Source organism: Aplidium turbinatum, chromosome 17 (genome assembly GCF_918807975.1).
Source record: "Aplidium turbinatum chromosome 17, kaAplTurb1.1, whole genome shotgun sequence".
NCBI lineage: Eukaryota > Metazoa > Chordata > Ascidiacea > Aplousobranchia > Polyclinidae > Aplidium > Aplidium turbinatum.
Genome location: NC_137488.1, coordinates 14652239 through 14674751, shown reverse-complemented (window position 1 = coordinate 14674751; position 22513 = coordinate 14652239). Strand labels below are relative to the sequence as shown.

Genomic DNA, 22513 nt, shown 5'->3' with positions numbered 1-22513 from the left:
TCGTTCATATCAGGTATTATTGTGGATTTTTTTACACCTGTCAGAAGATATTTATTTCTTTTTCCTGTTCATCAAATGAACTTTTTTGCCTAAACACTGAAAGGTTTAAAATGATGCTTTCATTTGTTTGTATTGTTTCTAGTGAATAAGATTCGACAATAGGCAAAACAACATGATTCTTACATCTGTCACAGTTTGTTCCAGTATACGGATGTGTACAGGCACACGTGTAAGTATTGCTGCAACCTGTCCTTGTACATGTTCCTTCATTTCGACAGGGATTGGGATGACATGGAGACAAGGAACCTATGAACAATAAATAAAATATTATCATATTGTCCATGTAAAAAGTTATAACTTAACTATTTCTTTGAACTATACAACGGAACAGCAAACGTTGACTGTTCCAATCTTGGCCCAAGCAATTTTAAAACCGCCAAATTTTCACTCGTTATTTACAGTGCATTGCTTCGTTTCTAGCACTAGTTGCAACGTTCATCTAATGAAATTGAAAGTAAAAGCAACAACAAACAAGATGGTTTATTGCTTTTACTTTCAATTTCATCAGATGAACGTTGCAACTAGTGCTAGAAACGAGAATTGTCCTGATGAACACCCAAACTTTTCAGTATTCAGTACATTGTTTTATGCAGATGGACAAAATACTAATTTGCTGGTTGGAAAAACAATAGGCAGGTAATTATACTGTTTATTTTTCATGCGAGGGGAAATGTGCTTTGCTTCGCTTCCACTGCAACTACAGTAATAAATTAGAAAGTGGTTTTGAGATGATTGTGATAATGTAAATAATACAAAGCTTATAAATGTGCAAGGCAACTTCTAGGTGATTTGTAGAAATTTGTTATAATCAGACAAAGAATGTTTATGGCTATATTCGTATCAAATTTGCGTGATATGAGCTAAAGTGTTGTTCTTTTTACTAATTGAGCCTTTTTTACGCTACTACAAATGGCCAGATTACTATTACGTTTATTAAATTGTACCATCCAATTTTAAACGTTTTTGCCCAAAAATTTATCAAAAATGTATACTTGATTTATCTTCGACCGGCGGCATTATTTTACAACGCTAACAAGTGGCATAGGTAAAATTATACCTTTATAGTGTTGCATGAAAGTCAGCGCCGGTATACTTTTTGTGTGATTTTTATTGGTCCGCACGTTTCAATACTCTACTACCCAGACATATAATATTATGATTGTTGGCAGTTGCTATGTCTGCCCAAACCAGACGTGGAAGGAACGTAAAACTAAAAAAATGTGTGGTTTGCGTCCAACTTGTTTGCGACCAACATTCACATGCAAAAACAGCGTGTGTTATTCGTGAAATAAAAAAGTTTCCTAAATTATCGTTGAAATTGTAAATAAGGTGTTTTTGTTTCATTTGTTATAACAAAAATTATTTCTTCAAAAATAAAAACATCCTCAAACTCCCACGTTTGAAGATCTGGATTGTAACGAATGTGTTAGTTATAGCAGGCTTGATGATGAAGATCGTTAAATGAGATGTGAGAATAGAAAACAAACACAGCTTCAAAATTCTTTGCATCAAACCTAAACGAGAAACAAAGCAACTGTTTTGTTTTATTAATTCAGAGAAAAGGCATATTACTTACTTTCGAAGTGGGAGTAGCTTTGTATATTGCCATGACACACAAATTTTAATAAACGAGTTGAGGATTCCGATCTTAAACTCAATTAAATGACGATTGTTCATTGATGGCTAAAAGGGGAGCTTAAAGTGTGTCTTCCTCCGTAATGGGAAATATTGAGTGTTGTCTCAATTGCACATTCAACTAGTTTTCGTGAAGAATACGAAACATAAAAAGAATCATTGAATTGTTGCAATATCACAATTGAATCATATGTGTTGATCTTGAAAGGCTAATCCTATAAATTTCCTTCTTGGGTCAGTAGCCGCATCGCAGCAAGAACACACGAAGAAATAGGCCTGCTATCTGTGTACGTGGAACAGCAGAGCTCATGAAGACTGGATGGATAGAAATTGCTATCCGAGATCTGACCTTTAACCTGGTTATTTCAACATTCCACATGAGCAAGTTTTTAACAGAGAAAGTTGCTTTCTTTTTTCTGCATTTACAACTCCACCGAATGGAACAACTTTTTAAAGGAGTTTCAACTGATGGCAACTATTTTAATACCTCGTTTTGGCATTTACTTTCTCGTCAGTTCAAAATTTTAAGTTTGGTGTATTTGATTGTCCCAGATTTGCCAACCTATTAAAGATGGACCTTTGATTTGAAATGTCAGAACTGTTTGTTTGTCGTATCCAGGCTTACACCTGGTGGTTGAAGATTTAGATTAAGTGGACGGGAAGGCAAGGAAGCCAATCTTCGTGTCCACCTTCAAGCATGCCTTTAAGTGTCCTGCCAAAGGCACAGCCGCATGCTCATGAGCGGTGTCGAACCGGCGCCCTGTCGATTGCCGTTCCAAGGCTCTCACCAATCAGCTATGCAACCATGTCAGAACTGGAAACGGACGCTTAGATACCATTCAACAAACTTGTCAAGGGCTTTCTTCAAACTATTCAGGTAGAAAATTACATTGAAATTGTTTATCAACTATTGGAAGGCTACAAAACACTCAAGTATAATATGAATATCAAGATCCACCTTTTGCACAACCATCTTGGTAGTTTCCCGAAAAAACTTGGTGCAGTCATCAATAAGAAAGATTTCACCGAGGTTTGTAAAGGTGATGGAGATATAGAAAAGGTGAGATTTAGGCTACATATGTTAGCTCGCTATTGTTGGAACATCAATCAAGACTGCCACAGTTGAGCGTGCCTGAAAAGCTAAAGATAAATTTTACTTCTAAATCTCGCACTCATTTAGCCTGCAGAAGCAGAATCCGTTCGAAGAAAAAGAGAAGATTTGTCTACAAATTTAACCATTGAGGGCAGTGACGCAGCTAGAAAGTAAATTTTAGACCTTTAAAAGCAACTGTAGGAATTTCTATTGTCTGTAAGTATTTGAGGATTTTATACACCAAAAATAAATATTAGATCAAAGTTAACAAAAATTGTGTTCCCCAGTGTGATCACTACATTAAGGAAATTCAATTTATACCTTGCTATAGTTGAATGTATAGTGATATCGCTTTGACATAGTCCATTACGGTATTTTTAGTTTTTGATGTGGCGCATGACGATATTCCTATGTACTCTTATCAGCTGCTACTTTGAAATACCAAATATAGGCTGTTTAGGTTGCCATACAGGTCATAAAATGAACAACTTGTCACTCAGTGAGTAAAAAAATATATTTGTTCATTATATCAAATATAGTTACTAATGTTATTTACTCTGCTTGGCTTTTTGCTTGGCATTGAGCACTTTTTGTAGTATTAATAGTATTTATTATTTATTTGTTCATTAAATGAACTTTTTCTTGTCCAAATGCTAAGTAGCAAGATGATATTTTCATTTCAGTTTGTATTGTGTCTGATAAAAACGATTCAACAATAGGCAAAACAACAAGATTCTTACATCTGTTGCAGTCTACTCCAGTATACGGATGTGTACAGGCACACGTGTAATCATTGCTACAACCTGTCCTTGTACATGTTCCTTCATTTCGACAAGGATTGGGTTGACAAGGAGACAAGGAACCTATGAATATTCAATGATGTTTTATCACATGGTCCATGTAAAAGTTACAACTATTTTTTTGATTAAAATAATTGAAGATCAGTTCACCTGAGCAACATTTTAATCAACAAGCTCCGGAAAAAGTTGCTTCACTTCAATTGCTCGACATCACCTTCACTACAATGAGTAAGTTGACAGTGTCTCGAAATACACTAACAGTAATAATGTAAACAAAACAAAGCTTTCAAATGTGCGAGGAAACTTCTACGTAGCCTACTTTATATGAGTTTGTTAGAGTGAAACAAAGCATGTTTATGCGTATTAAACAATATACATATCGCATTTGCGTGAAATAAACTGAATTACTTCTTTAACTTTCAAATACTTTTTGCACAACTAGGATGTTTGAATGGCCGGATTGTTATTACGTCCACACTAATAGCATACGTTATTGGATAGCTATTAGCTATTTTCCTTGAATTGAAAAACAATCAAAAATAACCGCTAAGTACTTTATTGTTGAAAAAGAGCGATCTACCTGACCACTCACTATAGAACAGCAAGCATTGTGTTTCGCTAACCATACCGGTGTAGCCTCCACACTAGCCATCAAGACTTTTCCAAAAACATGTGTTTCTCTACACTCGACTGCCGAGAAACACAAGTACTTTATTGTTAAATGGACTTTTTTTCGGTCTTAAGGAAGGCAACATGGTTCTTATATCTGTCACAGTTTTTGCCAGTTGACGAATGTGTACACGTGTAAACTATGCTTGTGCAACCAGATGTATCTGACAATGTACCAGATGTAAATACGGTAGGTATCAAAAGGATATTTTCTTTTGTTTGTATTGTATCTGTTCAAACATAATTGACAATAAACAAAACAACAGGTTTCTTACATAGATGGCAGTTTATTCCAGTATACGGACGTGTGCAGACACACGTGTAATCGTTGCTGCAACTTGTTCTTGTGCATCTTCCTCCATTCTGACAAGGATTGGGTTGGCATGGAGATAAGGAACCTGCGAATATTCAATGAAGTGTTATCACATGATCCATGTGAAAAGTGGCAATTGTTTCCTTGGTATAACTGAAGATTTCTTGACGTGAGTAACGTATTAACCTCAAATCTTTAGTCGTTTTTAACATTGCTTCAATATAATTATGCAGATTGACAAAACACTAATTTGCTTATCTGGATGATGAAGCATTGAGCAATTATTTTTTACCATAAAACGCTAACGGAGTCGCTGTACTGCAATTGTTGAACATGACTTTCACGACAATCAGTAACCTGAAAGTGTTTTTGAGATGATTGTGATAATATAAATAGAGCAAAGCGTTTAAATGTGCAGGAAACTTCTATGTGCTTTGTAGGAGTTTGTTACAGTCAGACTAAGAATGTTTATGCGTATATCGCATTTGCGCGAAATCAGTTAAACTACTTCAAATACGTTTTGAAGTTCCTTTGCATATTACTAGCTGCTTGAATAGCTGGAGAGCTATTACGTTGACTCAACTATATGATCTAATTTTAGTCTTTGTCTTCTCATTGTAACTAAATTTATCAAAATTGTAGATCTCTCTCTCACTTCCGAACATAACATTGTTTGTTAAGTCCTTTTTCGCCGCAACCAAAATTCATTACTTTGTTCTTTGAAATGACTTTCGCAAATTACTTATGGTTTGAGTTTACACTTACTTTTACGATTCCATTGCTACTAAAGGCTTTATGGTCCATCGTTTTAGCATCACTACCGCCTTAAACATGCAAGTTAGCAAAGGTGGGTTTCCGCGACTTTGAAAGTAGCGCGCTACCGCTACTCTGACTAAAAGTTGCGCGCGCTACCGTTATCAGTCGATATAAGTAACGAGCTACTATACTACAGCTACTCGGATCGCAAGTAGCGCGCACTACTGCTACTTTTCTCGCTATACAGTATACACTAGAAAGCACTATTAGTATTTAACTACCTTGTGAAGTCAAAACGACCTTCAAAAGGAAGAATATCGTTCGTTTACACTGCTATTTCATCGTCGTTTTAGAGAATACGTTCTAGAGGAAATGTATTATGCATCTTCAAAGAACACAAACATTTGAAATAGTCGAGTCTTGCCCGCTTTGGCTTCAACACTTCTTTCCCACCCAAGAAATGTCTCCCCACCGCAGCAGTGGAAGAAATGGAAGTGTTAAACTCAATAAACAAACGTTTTAACTCGCTATTGAGAAAGCTCAATGACTTGCTTCCGTCCTAAAAAAGACTCTATAAGTGACTTTTCTTTACATACCGACGTTTCATGAAATGGCAATAACACACCAAAAACTTCATCCTTGAATGACTGCTTTTGATGTCACTCTTATCGGTACTAACGTGGTTTGATGTTTTTCCGCAATAGTCGAATGATTTCTGCTTTGATATTTTCACACATTGTTTCCATAAAAATTACCAAGAACGAGTCATTTTTTTCATTTAAAATTGGAAAGTAGCAAGTACGGGAAGTGCAACTGAAAGAAATATAGCGCCTTTCTGCTGGTGCCACATTGGAAAAAAATAGCGCTGCTACTGCAGCCGCTACTCCAACAAAAAGATAGCGTCGCTACTGCTACCTAAAGAGCAACGCGCTACTACTCACTTTTGCAGTTAGGCTGGACTTCATCTCATGCTTTTGTTATCACAATTGTTAACTTATTGTAGATAAATGAGAAATGGTTGTACTTCGGAATAGGGGATTGGCCGATTGCATTTTTTCGGTTATTGTTTAAGCACATAAATAATTTTCTCCCCCCTAAATTCTGCCCCCTTCCCCTTATCTTCCCCCGCTGCTGATGTAAAAACCACTTCTCTACAACATACAGAGCCCACTTTATCTTGTACTTTTATCATCACTAGAATGGAGTAAATTAATTTTTAATATAATAAAGTTAAATAAACTATGATTTCACTTTGAAATACTGCATTATTTATAGTTTTTTTAATGAAGGGCATGACGATATTCTTACCTAGCCCTATCAGCTGCTGATTTGAAATGCAAAATATGTTTAGGTTGACATAATAACATGAACACTTATCACTCAGAGAATAAAAAAACTATATGTGTTCATTAATTAGACTTTTTTTGTCCGAATATTAAGTATCAAGATGATATTTTCATTTGTTTTGTATTGTGAGTGATGAAAAAGATTCGACAATAAACAAGAAAACATGATTCTTACATCGATCACAGTTTGTTCCTGTATACGGATGTATACAGGTACACGTGTAAGCATTGCTGCTGCAACCTGTCCTTGTGCATGTTCCTCCATTCCTACAAGGATTGGGTTGACACAGAGACAAGGAACCTATAAGAAGTAACAATGAAAGCAATTGGCCATGATTTTTATTATCTTGAACAGATTTAGGGAAAGTTGCTTTACATCAATTGCTCGACATAGTTTTCAATACAACCAATAACCTGATAGTGTCTCGATATATTAGTAACAATGTAAACATTACAAAGCTTCCAAATGTGCGAGCATAGGCTACTTCTAAGTGCTTTGTATGAACTTGTTACAGTCAGACAAAGAATGTTTCCCGTAGACTATATTCGTATCGCATTTGCGTCAAATAAGTTGGATAAGTTAATAAGTTGAAATTTTTTTTGCACAACCACAGGTTGTTTGCACGGCCGGATGGCTATTACGTTTGCTTAATTGTGTAGTTCAATTTTAGACTTTTTTGTCTCAAAACTTATGAAAAATGGATACTTTATACCCCATACCTTTGTTATTACTGGCGAGGAGTAATTTAATTGTTAATCTATTCATTGGTTAGCTTGACTACTTGGTGAATGGTAAGCTACAACGTCCATTTCGGTATCTAGATTGATTTTCATGCAGCTGTGGATCAGCTGCGGATCAATCACAGGGTTGAGTCTAGCCAAAAGAAGTTGTTCCATGATCTTATAAGGGACGCACAACTGTGGCATAGGCAATAACTTCTGAATTTATCAAGGGGCTTCTTTGGTTAAGCAAGGCAAATATGGCTTTCCGCCGTATCATCAGTATGAACTTTAGGATCAAGCAAGCTCAATAAAATTTCTTAAACCAAGCCACGCATTCGGAACCACAATGTTTCAAGAGTTTTGAAGGGATGTACTTGAGAGCCAGTGCCTTCTACATTTCATTTGATTGATGACACATGAGAACTCTTTAGTGCAAAAAGGAGACTACAAAAAACCTCTACACTTGGTGCACTTCAGAGCCACTGCACTCTTGCTTGATTGCGAGAGAATGCATCTTGTTTGCTTTTTTGAATTTGCCATTGCCGGAAATCTAATGCGGGGTGGAATTGACAGTAATAGAATAAAACTTTCGTTGGGAGCTACGACCTGTGAGACGGTTGAAAATGTTCCATGCTCCTCTACTGGAGTGTGTAAAGTCTATGCCTTGGTTGTTTCTTTTTAACGTTACCTCCGTTTTACATTAAGGCATTCTGTAAGTACAGTACATAGGCCATGACTGAAGTTTTTTCCCTGCTTAATGCATTCAAGAACGTGTTTTAACGTTTATCGCATTCGTCATTCCAATTGAAAATATAGTGACGATGGAAACCGCAAGTGTGGTTTTTTTTTGCTGCATTGAGAAGATCGTTACAGACTGATTTGTAACCCACGTCCAAGTCATCCGAAGCAGGGTTTGGTAGTTGGCTGTTAAACCTCGGAGACTAGAACCCAAGCTTCAAATGCGATACCATCTGAGTTGGTAGATCGGTAACCCAAGGGATTGCTGTGGGAAATATAATCTCTAGCATGCATTCGCTGGTATGGAATTATTCATTACTAAAGGAGAATAGCAAAAGATGAAATTATCTTTCAGCCATGTGGTCGGTGATTTATACATTTGCACTATCGCAGCACTTTCGATTTCTATGGCTATTGGCCATCCATTCGACTTTGCAGTCAAAGTGGAAACAACCTTCTGGTTTCCAGTTGGTGGAGGTTTTTACAAATGAAGCAATCCTGTGTATGCTGACGTTAGTACAAGCAGCCTTGGTGTATCTACAGATCTTCAATTTTGTAAGCAAACCACATTTAACTGAAGAAGAGTTACACCATCCCGAGAAGTAGTAGTTAAAACTGTTTTCTCTGAAAAAGGGCCATGCAGGCGATGGCATTGCCGAGTTTGTTTCTTCGTGTTTACAGGGCAGAAGGTTTAACCTTTTACCACCCTGGGAACATTTAAGATTGCTGTTTCTAGTTGTTATCATTCGCCCTTGCAAATTGCAGGTTTCCTGGACTCACCACGAGGAGGTTAGCAACATGAGTTCCAGACATAGTTTCCTGATGAAATGACACCTTAAAAACGACATAACTCGCAGTCAATTATGACAGGTATAGATGTCACAAAAGTAAAACACACAAAGCATTATCTCGAACAATTACAATTCTCACTTCACATTGTCACCTAATTGTTCCGTCATCAATATATGTTAGAAACAATTAACACTACAGAACTTTTTTTACAGAAAAAACAAAAAGTGTGATTATCTTGAAATCCAAACGTGAAAGCAAATTTAACAGACGTTTAAGCTTTAGCTATAGGGCAGCTAATTGTTTAATTAAGAACTTACAAGAGAATTCAAGCTGAAAAACAACACAAGCGAAAACATTTATCACAAAGACAAATAATATCACAAAAAAAATCCTTGTTCTGTCATAAAAAAAAATGGCTGACTGACTTTCCAGGTGACTTGTTAGGCTGTAGGAAACTAGCTTAATGTGAAAATATAAATTGAGAAAGAAACTAAATAGAGTAAAATTAAGTATAACTAATTAGAAGCAAATATGATGTTTACTTAAGACAAAATTTAACAAATGTAATCCAGATAATCTATCACTAAAGAGTTAAAAACAAAAATAACAATTTTTGTCAATTTAAATGCACCTGATTACCCTACCACCATTTCACTTCTGTCAAAAAAAAAATTCCAACACTTTGCATCGGAAATAATAGGTACAAATCAAAAGCAGTTTTGTGGATTTAAATTTTAGTGTAATTGATCCAAAATTGCAGGGCAGCCCTGCTTCGAAATACCAGCAAGGCTACCAGCCAATCGTCGATTTTAGTAAGTCAAAAACTAAGTACTGTAATTTTTCACACTGTAATAACTCTTTAGATCAGGGGTTCTTAAACTTTTTTTTAACGCGGACCCCTTAAAAACAATTTTGGTTTGCGTGGACCCCCTTTGTGGCCTAGTCCGGGAAACTTTTTTGATCAGCATGAACTGGACATAACGCAATAAAATTAAAATGAATTGGTAACAAAATCTATGCGATCCATGGCTCTCTTTACCAAACGAGAATATGCTTGCGTCAACGAACTCCAAAACTCGCCAATACTTTTCGAATTGAAGGACATTCTTAATGATTCCATTGCCCTTAGTTCAATGAACTCATCTTTTGCAAGGTCCTCATCACTGATAGATTCCAGTTTAACTAGGAAAGGGTAACGCATCCATGCTGTATTTTTAATATCCTCTGCGGCTAAGCAGTAACCTCTGAAAGAGTTTTACAATGCTTCCAAATGTCTGTGTGCAGAGAAGATGGTAGAGCATTACAAACTGCAATTCCATTTTAAATCATCAATTCTTCCGACGTTGAGAAATTATAATAGTTGTTAGTCTCCAATTTCCTTTTTCACAGAGATAACTTGTCCTGAAAAGCTTTAAGTTTTTCAGAATCGTCCATACTTGTAACGGCAGGGCCTTGAATAGAACGATGTACCGGTACCTCATTCATATGAGTAAAAACATCCGCCTTGAAATAACCCTTGAATAAACTCTTCACTGTTAAACTGCTTTGAGAGTTCAACATTTTTGTCTCTTAGAAAAAAAGAAAAAGCGCTTCAAAACTTGTTCCCTTGACAGCCAGCAAACTTCTTCTGATGAAATGAACGATTTTCACACTAGCCTACCAGACAACATTTCTTTCAAATTTGTTGGGAGAGTTTTCGATGCTAATGCATGGCGATGTAAACAGCAATGAGTAACGATGAACTGTGGAAAATCCTCAGCGTTGTTTGAACTTCATCTCTTCTTTTTTGAAAAAATTATTCCGTTTTTGGAATTACACACTAAGCTTTCCATTGGGCCTTTATGGACCCCCTAAAACCAGTCCGCGCACCCCTTGGGGGTCCACGGACCCCAGTTTAAGAATCCCTGCTTTAGATTAATTTATACCGATACAACACACACTGACCCAGGAAAATTTAAAAAATAACTAAATTGTAAACTGTCAATTGCTTGTTGTCTTCATGCGGCAACCGCAGGCTTGGCTTCTTCATAATTGGATTATCTCTGAAAGTTCTTCATCAATTTAAATAAACTTAGCGTTGAAGTGACGACAATCAGATTTATCTTTGTAATTATTTCAAACTCAGCTTTTCTCCAGGCCTTCATTTTTCATGGATCCATTTTTTTTAATATATATTTAGACCTGGAAGGCGAAAACTTTGCTGCTTGCATTAAAAAGGCGGGAAACTTTTAAAACAACAGAAACGTGGTGATAGAAGCTAATTGTATAACAAGGGAGTACAAAATAAAATAACGGTCAGAAATGACCGCTTGGCATTTATAGGCATTAATTTAAATTTCAAAAATTGTCAAAAAGTGTCAGATGAAAACGGAGTGATTAGTTCAAACTGGTAGAAGAGGTATTTCTTTATAGCAATGGAAAACCACAGTGTCTGGCGTACATTATATTATTATCAGTTACTAAGGTGCCTAGCAACGTTACAGCACACGAGCCACAGCACCCAACACGAGCTAAAAAAAATACAATCAAAATCACAGAATGTTGAGGGAAGCAGTTTTAAGAAATCATTTTCATAGTCGCCAACCAGCATGAACAATAAGCACACTAAAAAATGCGTTAATTAAAACAAAAAACTTCGTCCGTTCATTTCAAAGGATTTCTCTCTTTGTAGCTCCTAAAATTTTCTTCAAACCTTAATGCGGCCCTTCATGCTCTCACTTTTTAATCACCCTGATCTAAATGTTGCACAAACTATAAATATTACAGAAAAAAATGTATTATTAATGTAGACCTTAATAAAAGTGATTAATGCAAAGAATCTTCTTGACACTTGTCAGAAGATACTTCATTTTCTTGATTAAAAGTCATAAAAGGTTAAGATCCAGATTTTAAAACGGATGAAATATCAGATGCTACGTTTAAAAATGAAAAATGGTCAAAAATGACCACCTATTAGACTTTTTTCAAATACGAAGTATCCAACCTATAGCTTCTTTTTGTTCGTATTGTCTCTGGTGAAAAACATTCGATCATAAACAAGACAACATGATTCTTACATCTGTCACAGTTTCTTTCAGTGTAGGGATGTGCACAGGTACAGGTGTAATTATTGCTGCAACCTGTCCTGGTGCATCTGCCTTCATTTCGACAAGGATTGGGTTGACATGGAGACAAGGAACCTATGAACAATCAATGAAATATTATCACGTGGCCCATGTAAAAGTTACAACGATTCCTTTGATTAAGAGAACTAAAGATCTCTTGACTTGAGCAATTCTTCAACTGCAGATTTTCAGTCGTATTTACTTTGATTCAATATATTCTAGGTAGAGTTGGTAGAGTTGGGTTAGAAACAATACTTTTATGACCGTCCATTCTGTTTATTTCAATCTTATTTCTTGAAACGGTTTTGTTTTAAATAGAACGAATAAACTAGCATTCCAAATTTCAATCTTAAAGGTAAAAGTATTTCATACAAGTAACTTTGAAATACATTAAGTCCAAATAGGCATACAAAGTACTGTAATGTATATTATATTTGAGTAAGCTACACTGAATATTTGAGCAAAGTTTTGTGCAATTTTTTTTTTTATGTTTTATGCACCTCTCCTAGAATAATAGTGTTTGGGATATAATCTGGTTACCATTAAGAAACACGTTTTTATATTTTTATCGATCCAGTAGTGCCGAAAGGTTAAGAACCACTGCTTTGTAAGAGTTTGGCAAGATAATAGTTAATTGTTCGTTAAGTTGACTTTTTGTTGCAAAAACACTAAGTATCGAGATGATATTTTCTTTTGTTTGTATTGTGTTTCATAAAAAAGATTCGACAATAGGCAAAACAACATGATTCTTACATTTGTCACAGTTCTTTCCAGTATACCGATGTGTACAGGCACAAATGTAATCATTGCTGCAACCTGTCCTTGTGCATCTGCCTTCATTTCGACAAGGATTGGGTTGACATGGAGACAAGGAACCTATGAACAATCAATGAAATATTATCACGTGGTCCATGTAAAAGTTACAACGATTCCTTTGATTAAGAGAACTAAAGATCTCTTGACCTGAGCAATTCTTCAACTGCAGATTTTCAATCTGTTTTTACAGCAGATTGACAAAATACTAATTTGCTGGTTTTGGAAAAGAATAGGCAATTGATTTATCTACATATAGCACGCAAGCGAAAAGTTGCTTTACTTCAATTGCTCAATATCACCTTCCCTACAACCAAACATTTGAAAGTGTTTTTGGGATGATTGTGATAATGTAAACAATACAAAGCTTTCAAATGCACAAGGAGACTTCTAGGTGCTTGATATGAATTTGTTTCAGTGAGACAAAGAATGTTTATGTTTTTACTCATCACATATATACGAATTAAAGAACTTAAAATCGAAATACATTTACACGTTTCAACTTTTTAATCTAAATCATTTCATTTTATTGCATTTCAATCTAAATCCAAGTCCATATCCGGATTACAAGCATTGTGAAATCCTAATGCGGTGATAAGTTCCACAATAAAATAACATTATAAATCTAAGATTAAGAAACTAACAATACTTTTTTGACAAAATTCGTTTGAAAACAAATTAATGCAACTAAATTTAATTAAACCTTGAACTGTTATCTTGAAAGAAACGAACTGAGATTATCAAACGAGCACAATTCAAACAATATTGTCAAAGTGAAATAGTTAATATGGTTAAAGATTTTTAATACAATGAGTTTATCAATACAAAACGAAGAATAATCACTTTTTGATAATGTTTAGGAAGATAATTACAGTAAAGTTCAAATTAATATCCAAATCCGGTTGTTAAAAGAACTTAAAATCCAAATCTGATCCTAATCCTGTAGCTGACCAATATTTAAATCAGATTTGCGTAAAAAAATGAAATGTTTTTCACGTTTAGAACTATTTCCTGCCCAACTACAGGGTGCTTAAAGGGGTATTAAAGGAAAAACCTGACTTGGCGATTTTCCACGTTCTTTGTGTTTAACATGCTACCATAAAACGATTTTCAATAAAATTTTGCCCCATTGCGGTCTGACCACCATTGTGCGCGTGCTTTTGTCAGAGCTTTCAAAACGAGATTGGCCTGAGCAACGAAGCGTGCGACTGTAAAGAACGTCATAAAGTCTACGTCATAAAGTCTAGCAATCAACCGATCACGCAATAATTGTTACTGCGGGCGATTTGACTGTAGGCTATGTATGTATTTACATCAAAACAGCACATTTTAACATCAAAACAGCAGACAGTTTGCTCAAAACATCAGATTGGTAACGTGGCTTTTGTTATTGCTGGACTTTATGACGTATTCTTGAGCTGTGTTTGCACGTTTTGGTCATTTTGAAAAAAATGAAAATAAATGAAACACTGGACTTTGGGCCTTGCCAGCGCCATTGAAAACAAATTTTTTTGGGTAATTGTTTTTGAAATGTATTCTTGAATGTTCAGTTTACTCATTTTAATGCTTAATTCCGGTTTGAAATTTTCCTTTAGTATGCCTTTAAAATAGCTGGATATCTATTACGTTTATTAAATTGTCTCACAATTATCACATTTGTAGCCTATATATCTCACTTTCCGTACAACAGCGTTTGTCAAGTCTTTTTCAACACAGTAAAATTCGCTTGTTTGTTTTGTGAAATGATTTTCGCGCATCACTTGTGATCTGGGTTTGCACTTATAGTTTGATGTTTCCCTTGCAACCAAAGACTTTGCGTCCAGTGGTTCAGAACCATCTCTGCCTTTGACATACACAAGTACACTTTTTTATTTTGTTATTACTGGAAAGCTAACTTAATTGTTAAATTAAATGTAGGTTAGTAGGATGGGAGGTTAATGAAAATCAAAAAGCATTTATTTGCATGGAAAACGATTTGTCAAATGGAATTAATATTTAGCGTGGAGTACGCAAAGGATGTGTACGCATTCTACGTCTTGCTAGTTTATATACAGAAATTATTTTTTGACGAATTGATGATGTAAAAGAGATAAAAGTTGGCGGTTTGAACATAAAAAATTTACGCTACGCTGATGACACTGTTGTGTTTGCTGAGTCGCAAGAAAATCTTTAAAAAATATTTGACAATGTTAATTCAGTTGGAGAGGAATTTAATATGAAAATTAACGCTAAAAAGACTAAATTAATAATAATCTCAAAATCACCAGACACTCCAGTGCTCCAAATTGCATTTGACAATGAAGATATTATACAAAAACTAATTTTTTTCCAATCTTGAACATTTAACAACTGAAGATGGGAGATATGACCATGAAATTTCAAAGCGGATAGAAATTGCAAAACTGCATTTAGAAAAATAAAAAATGTTTTAATCAATAAAAATTCAAATTTTGCAATTCGTCAAAGGATATTGAAATGCTGAATCTGGTCAACCCTTTTGTACAATTCTGAAACTTAGACAGTGTCACAAAAAATGGAGAAATGGATCGATGCCATTGAGTTCTGGATATACAGGTAAATGTTAAAAATTACATGAAAACAAAGGTTACTATCGATGGAGTGTTATCTAAATTTAATCATACAGAATTCTCGTACAAATGGTAAAAGAAGCAAAGGGAAACCAAGAATGATTTGGACAACAAACACTCTAAATAGACAAAATTAAAGTATGAAAGTGCGGTACGAACAGCTCATGATTGAAAACATTGGTCTATTGTATCCACCCCTCAATACGAGGAAGGAACATAATGGTGATGCTGATTTGAAACAAGCTTAAGATGATCTCTATCCTGCCGTTTAAGTCAATACAATGCGATTGAGGGAGCGAATAAAATTTGCAGAATTTTTGAAAACCCGAATATATGGAAGCAGTTGACCAAGTGCCTCCAGGTATTCGCTACAGCTTGTAATGGTATTTTCCAAACATATTTTTGCCTCTGTCAAAATTTACTTAGAACTATAGTTTTGATAACATGACTTTTGCGGTCTACTTGGAATCTAGCTTCGCTGTTAGTGGTGTAATAATTCTTTTGCAGCCAAAGACTTTGCAACCAATGAATTGGAAATCACTACTCTATAACATAAAAGCCTAGTTTACTTGATACCTTAAATCATCACTAGAATGGGGAAAATCAATTTAGAATATAATATAGTTGAATAAGCAATGATTTCACTTTGAAACATTGCATTATTTTTAGTTTTTGTTGAGGTGCATGACGATTGTCACAATTCTTTCTATTTCTTACACATAAAGAGACCTTGGAAAGATAGATGACGTATAGTATTCGGGGATATGAAACGTTAAACAGTCAAGTATATGGATGAACGAACAGTTCTATTTGAGAGATGGTAATTGAATGTTCTTGAACTGAAGAAAATTTCTGCACTTCCAGCACATAAAGAAATCAAAATCTGAACAGCAAACATCTTGGTCGATTTTAAAATAAATACACACTACTACTTGCAACAGCTACTTTACAATTGGCAATAACTTCCACTTTTACAATCTATTCAATATAGGCTAGAACTCTACAATCGTCTTCAAAAAATACTTTTCATTACAACTTCTAATTACCATCATACACAACTCTAATCAGAACTCTCAGCACAACTCTAATAATAACTGTAATCAAATCACGCGGCTATTTATAACAGGCACTACAAAACTTTCTGTAATTTTAAAGAGCCGCATGTTTAACGTGTCACCAACTACCGGCCTTGTAGTGTCGTATGAATGAGGCAATGGCTGCAGGCCTTTATATCTCCTTTTCTTAATAACCCGGACTTTTCTTGTTAAAAATACCAAGTATTAAAATGATATTTTCTTTTGTTAGTAGCCTACTGTATTGTGCCTTGTGAAAAAGAATCGACCTCTAAGCAAAACAACATGATTCTTACATCTATCACAATTTGTTCCAGTATACGGATGTGTACAGGCACACGTGTAATCATTGCTGCAACCTGTCCTTGTGCATGTTCCTTCATTTCGACAAGGGTTGGGTTGACAAGGAGACAAAGAACCTATAAACATTTAATAAAATGTTATCACATGATCCATGTCAAAACTTACAACTATTTCCAACTATTATCCTAGTAGATCTCTTAACCTAAGTAATTTGTTAACTGTTAGTCTTCTGCCGTTTTCACATTGATTCAATATATGCAGATCTACAAAATACTAATTTGTTGGCAAAAAAGCAATTATTATTCTTTTATCATAACACGCCACTGGAAAATTGCTTCACTGCAATTGCTCAACATTACCTTCACAACAATGAGTAGCTTGAAAGTGTTTTTGGAATGACTGTGATAATGTAAACAATATAAAGCTTAAAAATGAAAATTTCTAGGTGCTTTGTAGGAATTCGTTAAGGTCATACAAAGGTCGTTTAGCCGTAGACTAATTCTCGTATCGCATTTGAGTGAAATGAGCTGAACTATTGCTGTTACCTTTTGAGCTATTTTTTGCTCATCTATAAGTTGCTTAACCCTTTAAGTGTGCTATTTATATAATGCAACTCGCATTGCTGTTTCGCATTTAATTTGACGATTCCCAGTGTTTTTCGTCAAAATATTACTTCGTATAGAGTGTTGTGGAGCAGGCAGCACAACAAGCGTCTTATTTAGTTCGGTTTGTAGTTTTTGCTTCTCTTTGCGGTTTTGACTATATCGGAGAAGTCAGTATTGGACAATTGCTTTTTGATGTAATCGCATTATCACTGCATTATTTCTGTCAGTCTGCAACTGTCAATCAAAACAATGTTTCTCAGTAATTCTTTACACGCTACCGAAGTAAGTAGTGCCATATTTGATAGCGTAGTTCTTTTTTTTTTGCACGCAAGAAAGTATGGACATAATCAATGAAATCAACAAAAAATAAAGAATAAAACTTAAATGTAAACAACACAAAGACAATGAAATTAAAAAAATTAAAAATAAACTAAAAGAAGAACAATTGAAATTGATCACTGTCTAATGTTTTTTTTCTCGGTTAGGGAAATCACTTGCCCAAGTGCCTTCATGAATTAGCTATTGCCTATAATCTCTAAACCATTTTCGCCGCCGCTTAAATTTTATTTAAACTTTGATAAAGTAGATTTCTCTGCCCATTGTGATCTAGCCTTGGTCTTAGTTCTCTTTCAATAAATTCTATTGTAGACTTTGCAGCCAATGGTTTCCGAAAATTTGTCTAGGACATACAAAACATAGTTCTTATCTTTTTATCATCATTAAATGATATAATTCAAATATTAATTTAGTGTAGTGGAATTGGAATGGTTTAAGTAAACAAAAATACTGCCTTTTAGTTTTTGATAGGCGAATGACCGAATTTCTAACTCTATGATTAACAATTTGTAATTGACCAAGCAAAACGATCAATAAAGTTTGCATGTTTGTTAGGGAGAGGGGGCAATATGTTTTGAAATATATTAAAATTATTAAAATATATTAAAAATAAATGGAAGTGGTGGATGTGAAGCAGCGGTGACAACAAGGGCAAGAATGGGCTGGGCAAAGTTCAGGGAATGTGGGGAAATGTTGTATGGCAGAAAATTTTCACTAAGGATGAAAGGAAAAGTATATCGGAGCTGTGTGCGGCCTGCAATGCTATATGGTAGCGAGACATGGGTATTGAGAGAGAGTGAACTGGCAATCCTGAGAAGAACGGAAAGGTCAATGGTGAGAGCAATGTGTGGGGTGAAAACGAGAAGGGAAAAAGGACTGAAGAATTGTTGGATGTGAGAGACCATAGACCAACTGGCAAAGGCAAATGGAGTAAGGTGGTATGGACATGTGATAAGGAGGGAGGAAGGAAGTTTTCTTAGAAAGGCACTAGATCTAAAGGTGGATGGGAAGAGGAAACGCGGTCGTCCAAGAAGAACGTGGAAACAACAAGTGAAGGATGAGTTTAAAAAAGTCGGACTGAAGGAGGAAGATGCAAGGGACAGGGTGAAATGGAGAAAAGGGATTAAGACAATTGCTGCGCGGAAACAATCGGCCACCCCCACTTGTGGGGAACAAACCGACGATGGATTATGATGATGATGATAAAGGTTGACATATCAAAATCAACAATTGTCACCCAAGAAATACAAAATATTATCATTTGATGGACTTTTTCTTGTCCAAGGACTAAGTATCAAAAAACATTTTTCTTTTCTTGTATTGTGTCTGGTGACAGTCGACAATCAGCAAGACAACATCATTCTTACATCGATCACAGTTTGTTCCTCCATAGGAGTGTGTACAGCTACAAGTGTAAGCATTGCTGCTGCAACCTGTCCTTGTGCATGTTCCTCCATTCCGACAAGGATTGGGTTGACACGAAAATAAGGAACCTTTGAACATTCGAATAAATGTTATCACATATTCCGTGTAAAAAGTTACAATTATTTCCTTGATAAATGCAACTGAAGATCCATTGACCTGAGCTATTTATTTAGCCCAAATTTTCCTTCTATTTTTACATTGTTTCAATATAAGCAGATTGAAAAAATAATAATTTTCTGGTTGGGAAAACTATAGGCAATTAACTTTTCAAAATAACACGCTAGCGATAAGTTACTTTACTTCAATTGCTCAAAATCATTTTTACAACAAACAGTAACCTGAAAGTGCTTTTGAGATGACTGTGTCTGCGATAATGGAGAAATAGAAAGCTTTCAAATGTGCAAGAAAACTTCTTGGGGCTTTATGGGAATTCGTTACAGTCAGAAAAAGAATGTTTATCCATATATTCTTACAAAGTTTGCATAAAATATTCTGAAATATCTCTGTTACAGTTGAGTTTCGCCATAACCTTAGCCTTCGTCAGGAAGCTATTACAAGAAATACAATAAATTACAACTTCAATTTGCCTTCAAAGAACATACGATGACATGGAATGTTCATTTAGCACCAATCAAGAATTCTCTATTGCCTTACTTAAAATTTTACGCAAAGGCAAATCCCAACTTGACACAAAATTCATGATGCGCTGGTAAAAGCCACAATTCAAATGTAAACAAGGAATTGTCACAAAAAATGGTGTATGTTGGGAACTGAGATATGAATATCCATCCCAGATGCAATTTGGGGCGCTGATTCAGAATTTGAATTTAATTTTGCTATATAACGTCAGGGTTTTGAGTTATTCATATTTTTTCATTCCAAATTTAGCAAAATAGGCTATAAATCGGCATATCTTCTTTGTTCAAAACCCTCCAAATCGCTGTGACAGCAATCTAGTAGAGCAAAGAAGGCATTAGCAGAAACGTATTGAAGATACCACAAGATACCATAAAAAAATCTATTTGTTGATAAAATATTTCTGTCTCGCTTTAGAAATTAAAAGTTCATTATGCTGTTTCTACAATGGGCATTGAATATGGAACCTGAACTGTCACACCTCAAAGAGCGATTATGTTTAAGTCAATATCATGCAGTTTGCGTTAGTTTAGAAGTGTAATCAAATTTATTCATACTTTAACAGCTACAGTAGATTTAAGTGAATGATACCATTAATTTGATATATGTGCTCAACACTAAGGCCTTAGCCTAACTCTTAACCTCAACATTAAAGATAATAATGAAATTTTGTCTTTAGCAAGATGAGATGTTTTGTCAACAAAGAGATGTTTATTTGGTAGTACAGAATTTTCAATACTTTTTTCTAACGCCTGCTTTTTTCAACTAGACTGCTATCACAGCAGTTTAGGGACTTTTGAAGAACCAAAATTTATCCATTTATAGCTTATTTTGCTAAATTTGGAATACAAAAATGTAAATAACTCAAAACCCTGACATGACAGTACAAAACTGAGTTCAAATTCGGTTTCAACGCCAAAAATTAACTTTGGGGTGGATATTAATATCTCAGTTGCCGACATAGCCTACCTCATTTTTTGTGACACAGTGTCAATTGCAGGAGACGCATTGATTCTTCTCAACGTTTATGAAATTTATCAATGCAGAGGCGTAGCTAGGGAATGTGCCGCCCGGGGCGGATTCAGATTTTGCCGCCCTTTTAAGAAAAAGCATGTGAAAATGAATTTTTTTTTTATTGATTTAAAGTGGAATTATTGTATGTTTTGAACCAGTAGCATAGCCAGTAATTTTGAAAGCGGGGGTTTTAAGGGCCAGCGGGCGAAGCCCGATGGCGTCTTCGCCAAAGACGACACCCAGCGGCGGGGGGTCTGGGGAGCCTCCCCCAGAAAAATTTGAAAAATTACTTTGGATTTGGTGCATTCTGAGAGCATTTTCAACAAAAATGTGGGTATAAATCCCCTAATATAAATATTCCTGTAAAATGGTGCTGTCCGGTGGCATAGCAAAAGGATAAGATCATGTTTTCTTGGGAATTTTTCAGTAACTTAATAAAGCTAAGTCTCTATGTTTTCTTGTTGCTAATTCCTGGCTGAGATATTTGAATGTTTGGTATTGGCAAAACTCGCTTTTTTAATGGAGTTTCGTTTAAAATTAGGCCAACTTTGTTTTAGAGACATAGAGACTGAAAGCATCATTCTCAATATCGTGACGTCACATGCGTGCCAAAGGGGGGTTGTAACCCCCAAACCCCTCCTCCCTCTTGGCTACGCCACTGTTTTGAACGTTGCCATTCTGTTTGCTTTTATTTTCCCTGTACTTTTGCATTATCAACAAAAAAAACAAAACGTCCTGTCTGAAAGTGCCGCCCCCCAGACGTGCCGCCCGGGGTGGTCCGCCCCCCCCCCCCCCCCCCCCTAGCTACGCCACTGTATCAATGCTACACCCTGTGGTGCAAATCCATGTGTAATGAATTGCGTTTTTCTTGATGTAATTCAATTTGCTTTTCGTCAGTCCGTCTTCCACATAACTGGTTTTTGATCGCTGTGTTTCTCGTTTAGTCAGGTAGCTGATTACGTTTAAGAAGCTGCAATTTTTTTTTTGCGTTGTTTACAAACATATTGGTTACAGTTTAAATTTTTTTTTGAACAACTGTCGAATAACTTCACTTGACTGCCGAGAAACACATGTGTTTAGAAAAGTCTTGATAGCTGGCGTGGAGGGTATATGGTTAGCAAAGCTACCATATAGCTTTGTTATGGTTAGCTACCGATATGGTTAGCAAAGCGCAATGCTTGTTAATTCAATAGTTAGTAGTCAGGTTGTGCTGACGCCAAGTAATACGCTTTTTTTCAACACCGGATAGCTCCTACATTAACGAAATTGTATGATTCATCGTAGACTTTTTCTTGTCCCTAACATTATTTGACGTAATAAAACGAAAAGTTGTCACCCAGGAAATAAAAAAGAATATATGTTCGTTAAATAGACTTTTTCTTTCCAGAATACTAAGTATCAACATGATATTGTATTTTATTTGTATTGAGTTTGGTACTTACATTAGTCACAGTTTCTTCCAGTATACGGATATGTACAGGCACAAGTGTAAGCATTGCTGCAACCTGTCCTTGTGCATGTTCCTCCATTCCTACAAGGATTGGGTTGACATGGAGACAAGGAACCTTTGAACATTTAATAAAATGTTACCACATGTTTCTCTCCTAAACTTGCAACTATTTCCTTGATTAAAATAACATAAGATCCAAATATTTAGTTGTTTTTACAATGATTCAATATTTGCAGTCTAA

The 22513-nt window shown here is 35.4% G+C and overlaps 1 protein-coding gene across 1 annotated transcript in view; it reads right to left on the bottom strand.

Annotated features, from left to right (window-relative positions):
- Positions 1-4544: 4544 nt before the first annotated feature.
- LOC145786225 (uncharacterized) overlaps positions 4545-22513 on the bottom strand; it is a 36959-nt gene continuing 18990 nt past the window's right edge. The window contains exons 10-16 of the mRNA XM_082597868.1: positions 22265-22387; positions 19115-19240; positions 16800-16922; positions 12783-12905; positions 11982-12104; positions 6848-6973; positions 4545-4655 (exon numbers count right to left, since the gene is read on the bottom strand). Of these exons, the coding sequence (XP_082453994.1) occupies positions 4545-4655; positions 6848-6973; positions 11982-12104; positions 12783-12905; positions 16800-16922; positions 19115-19240; positions 22265-22387 (855 nt within the window). The remainder of the gene's footprint in view (positions 4656-6847; positions 6974-11981; positions 12105-12782; positions 12906-16799; positions 16923-19114; positions 19241-22264; positions 22388-22513) is intronic.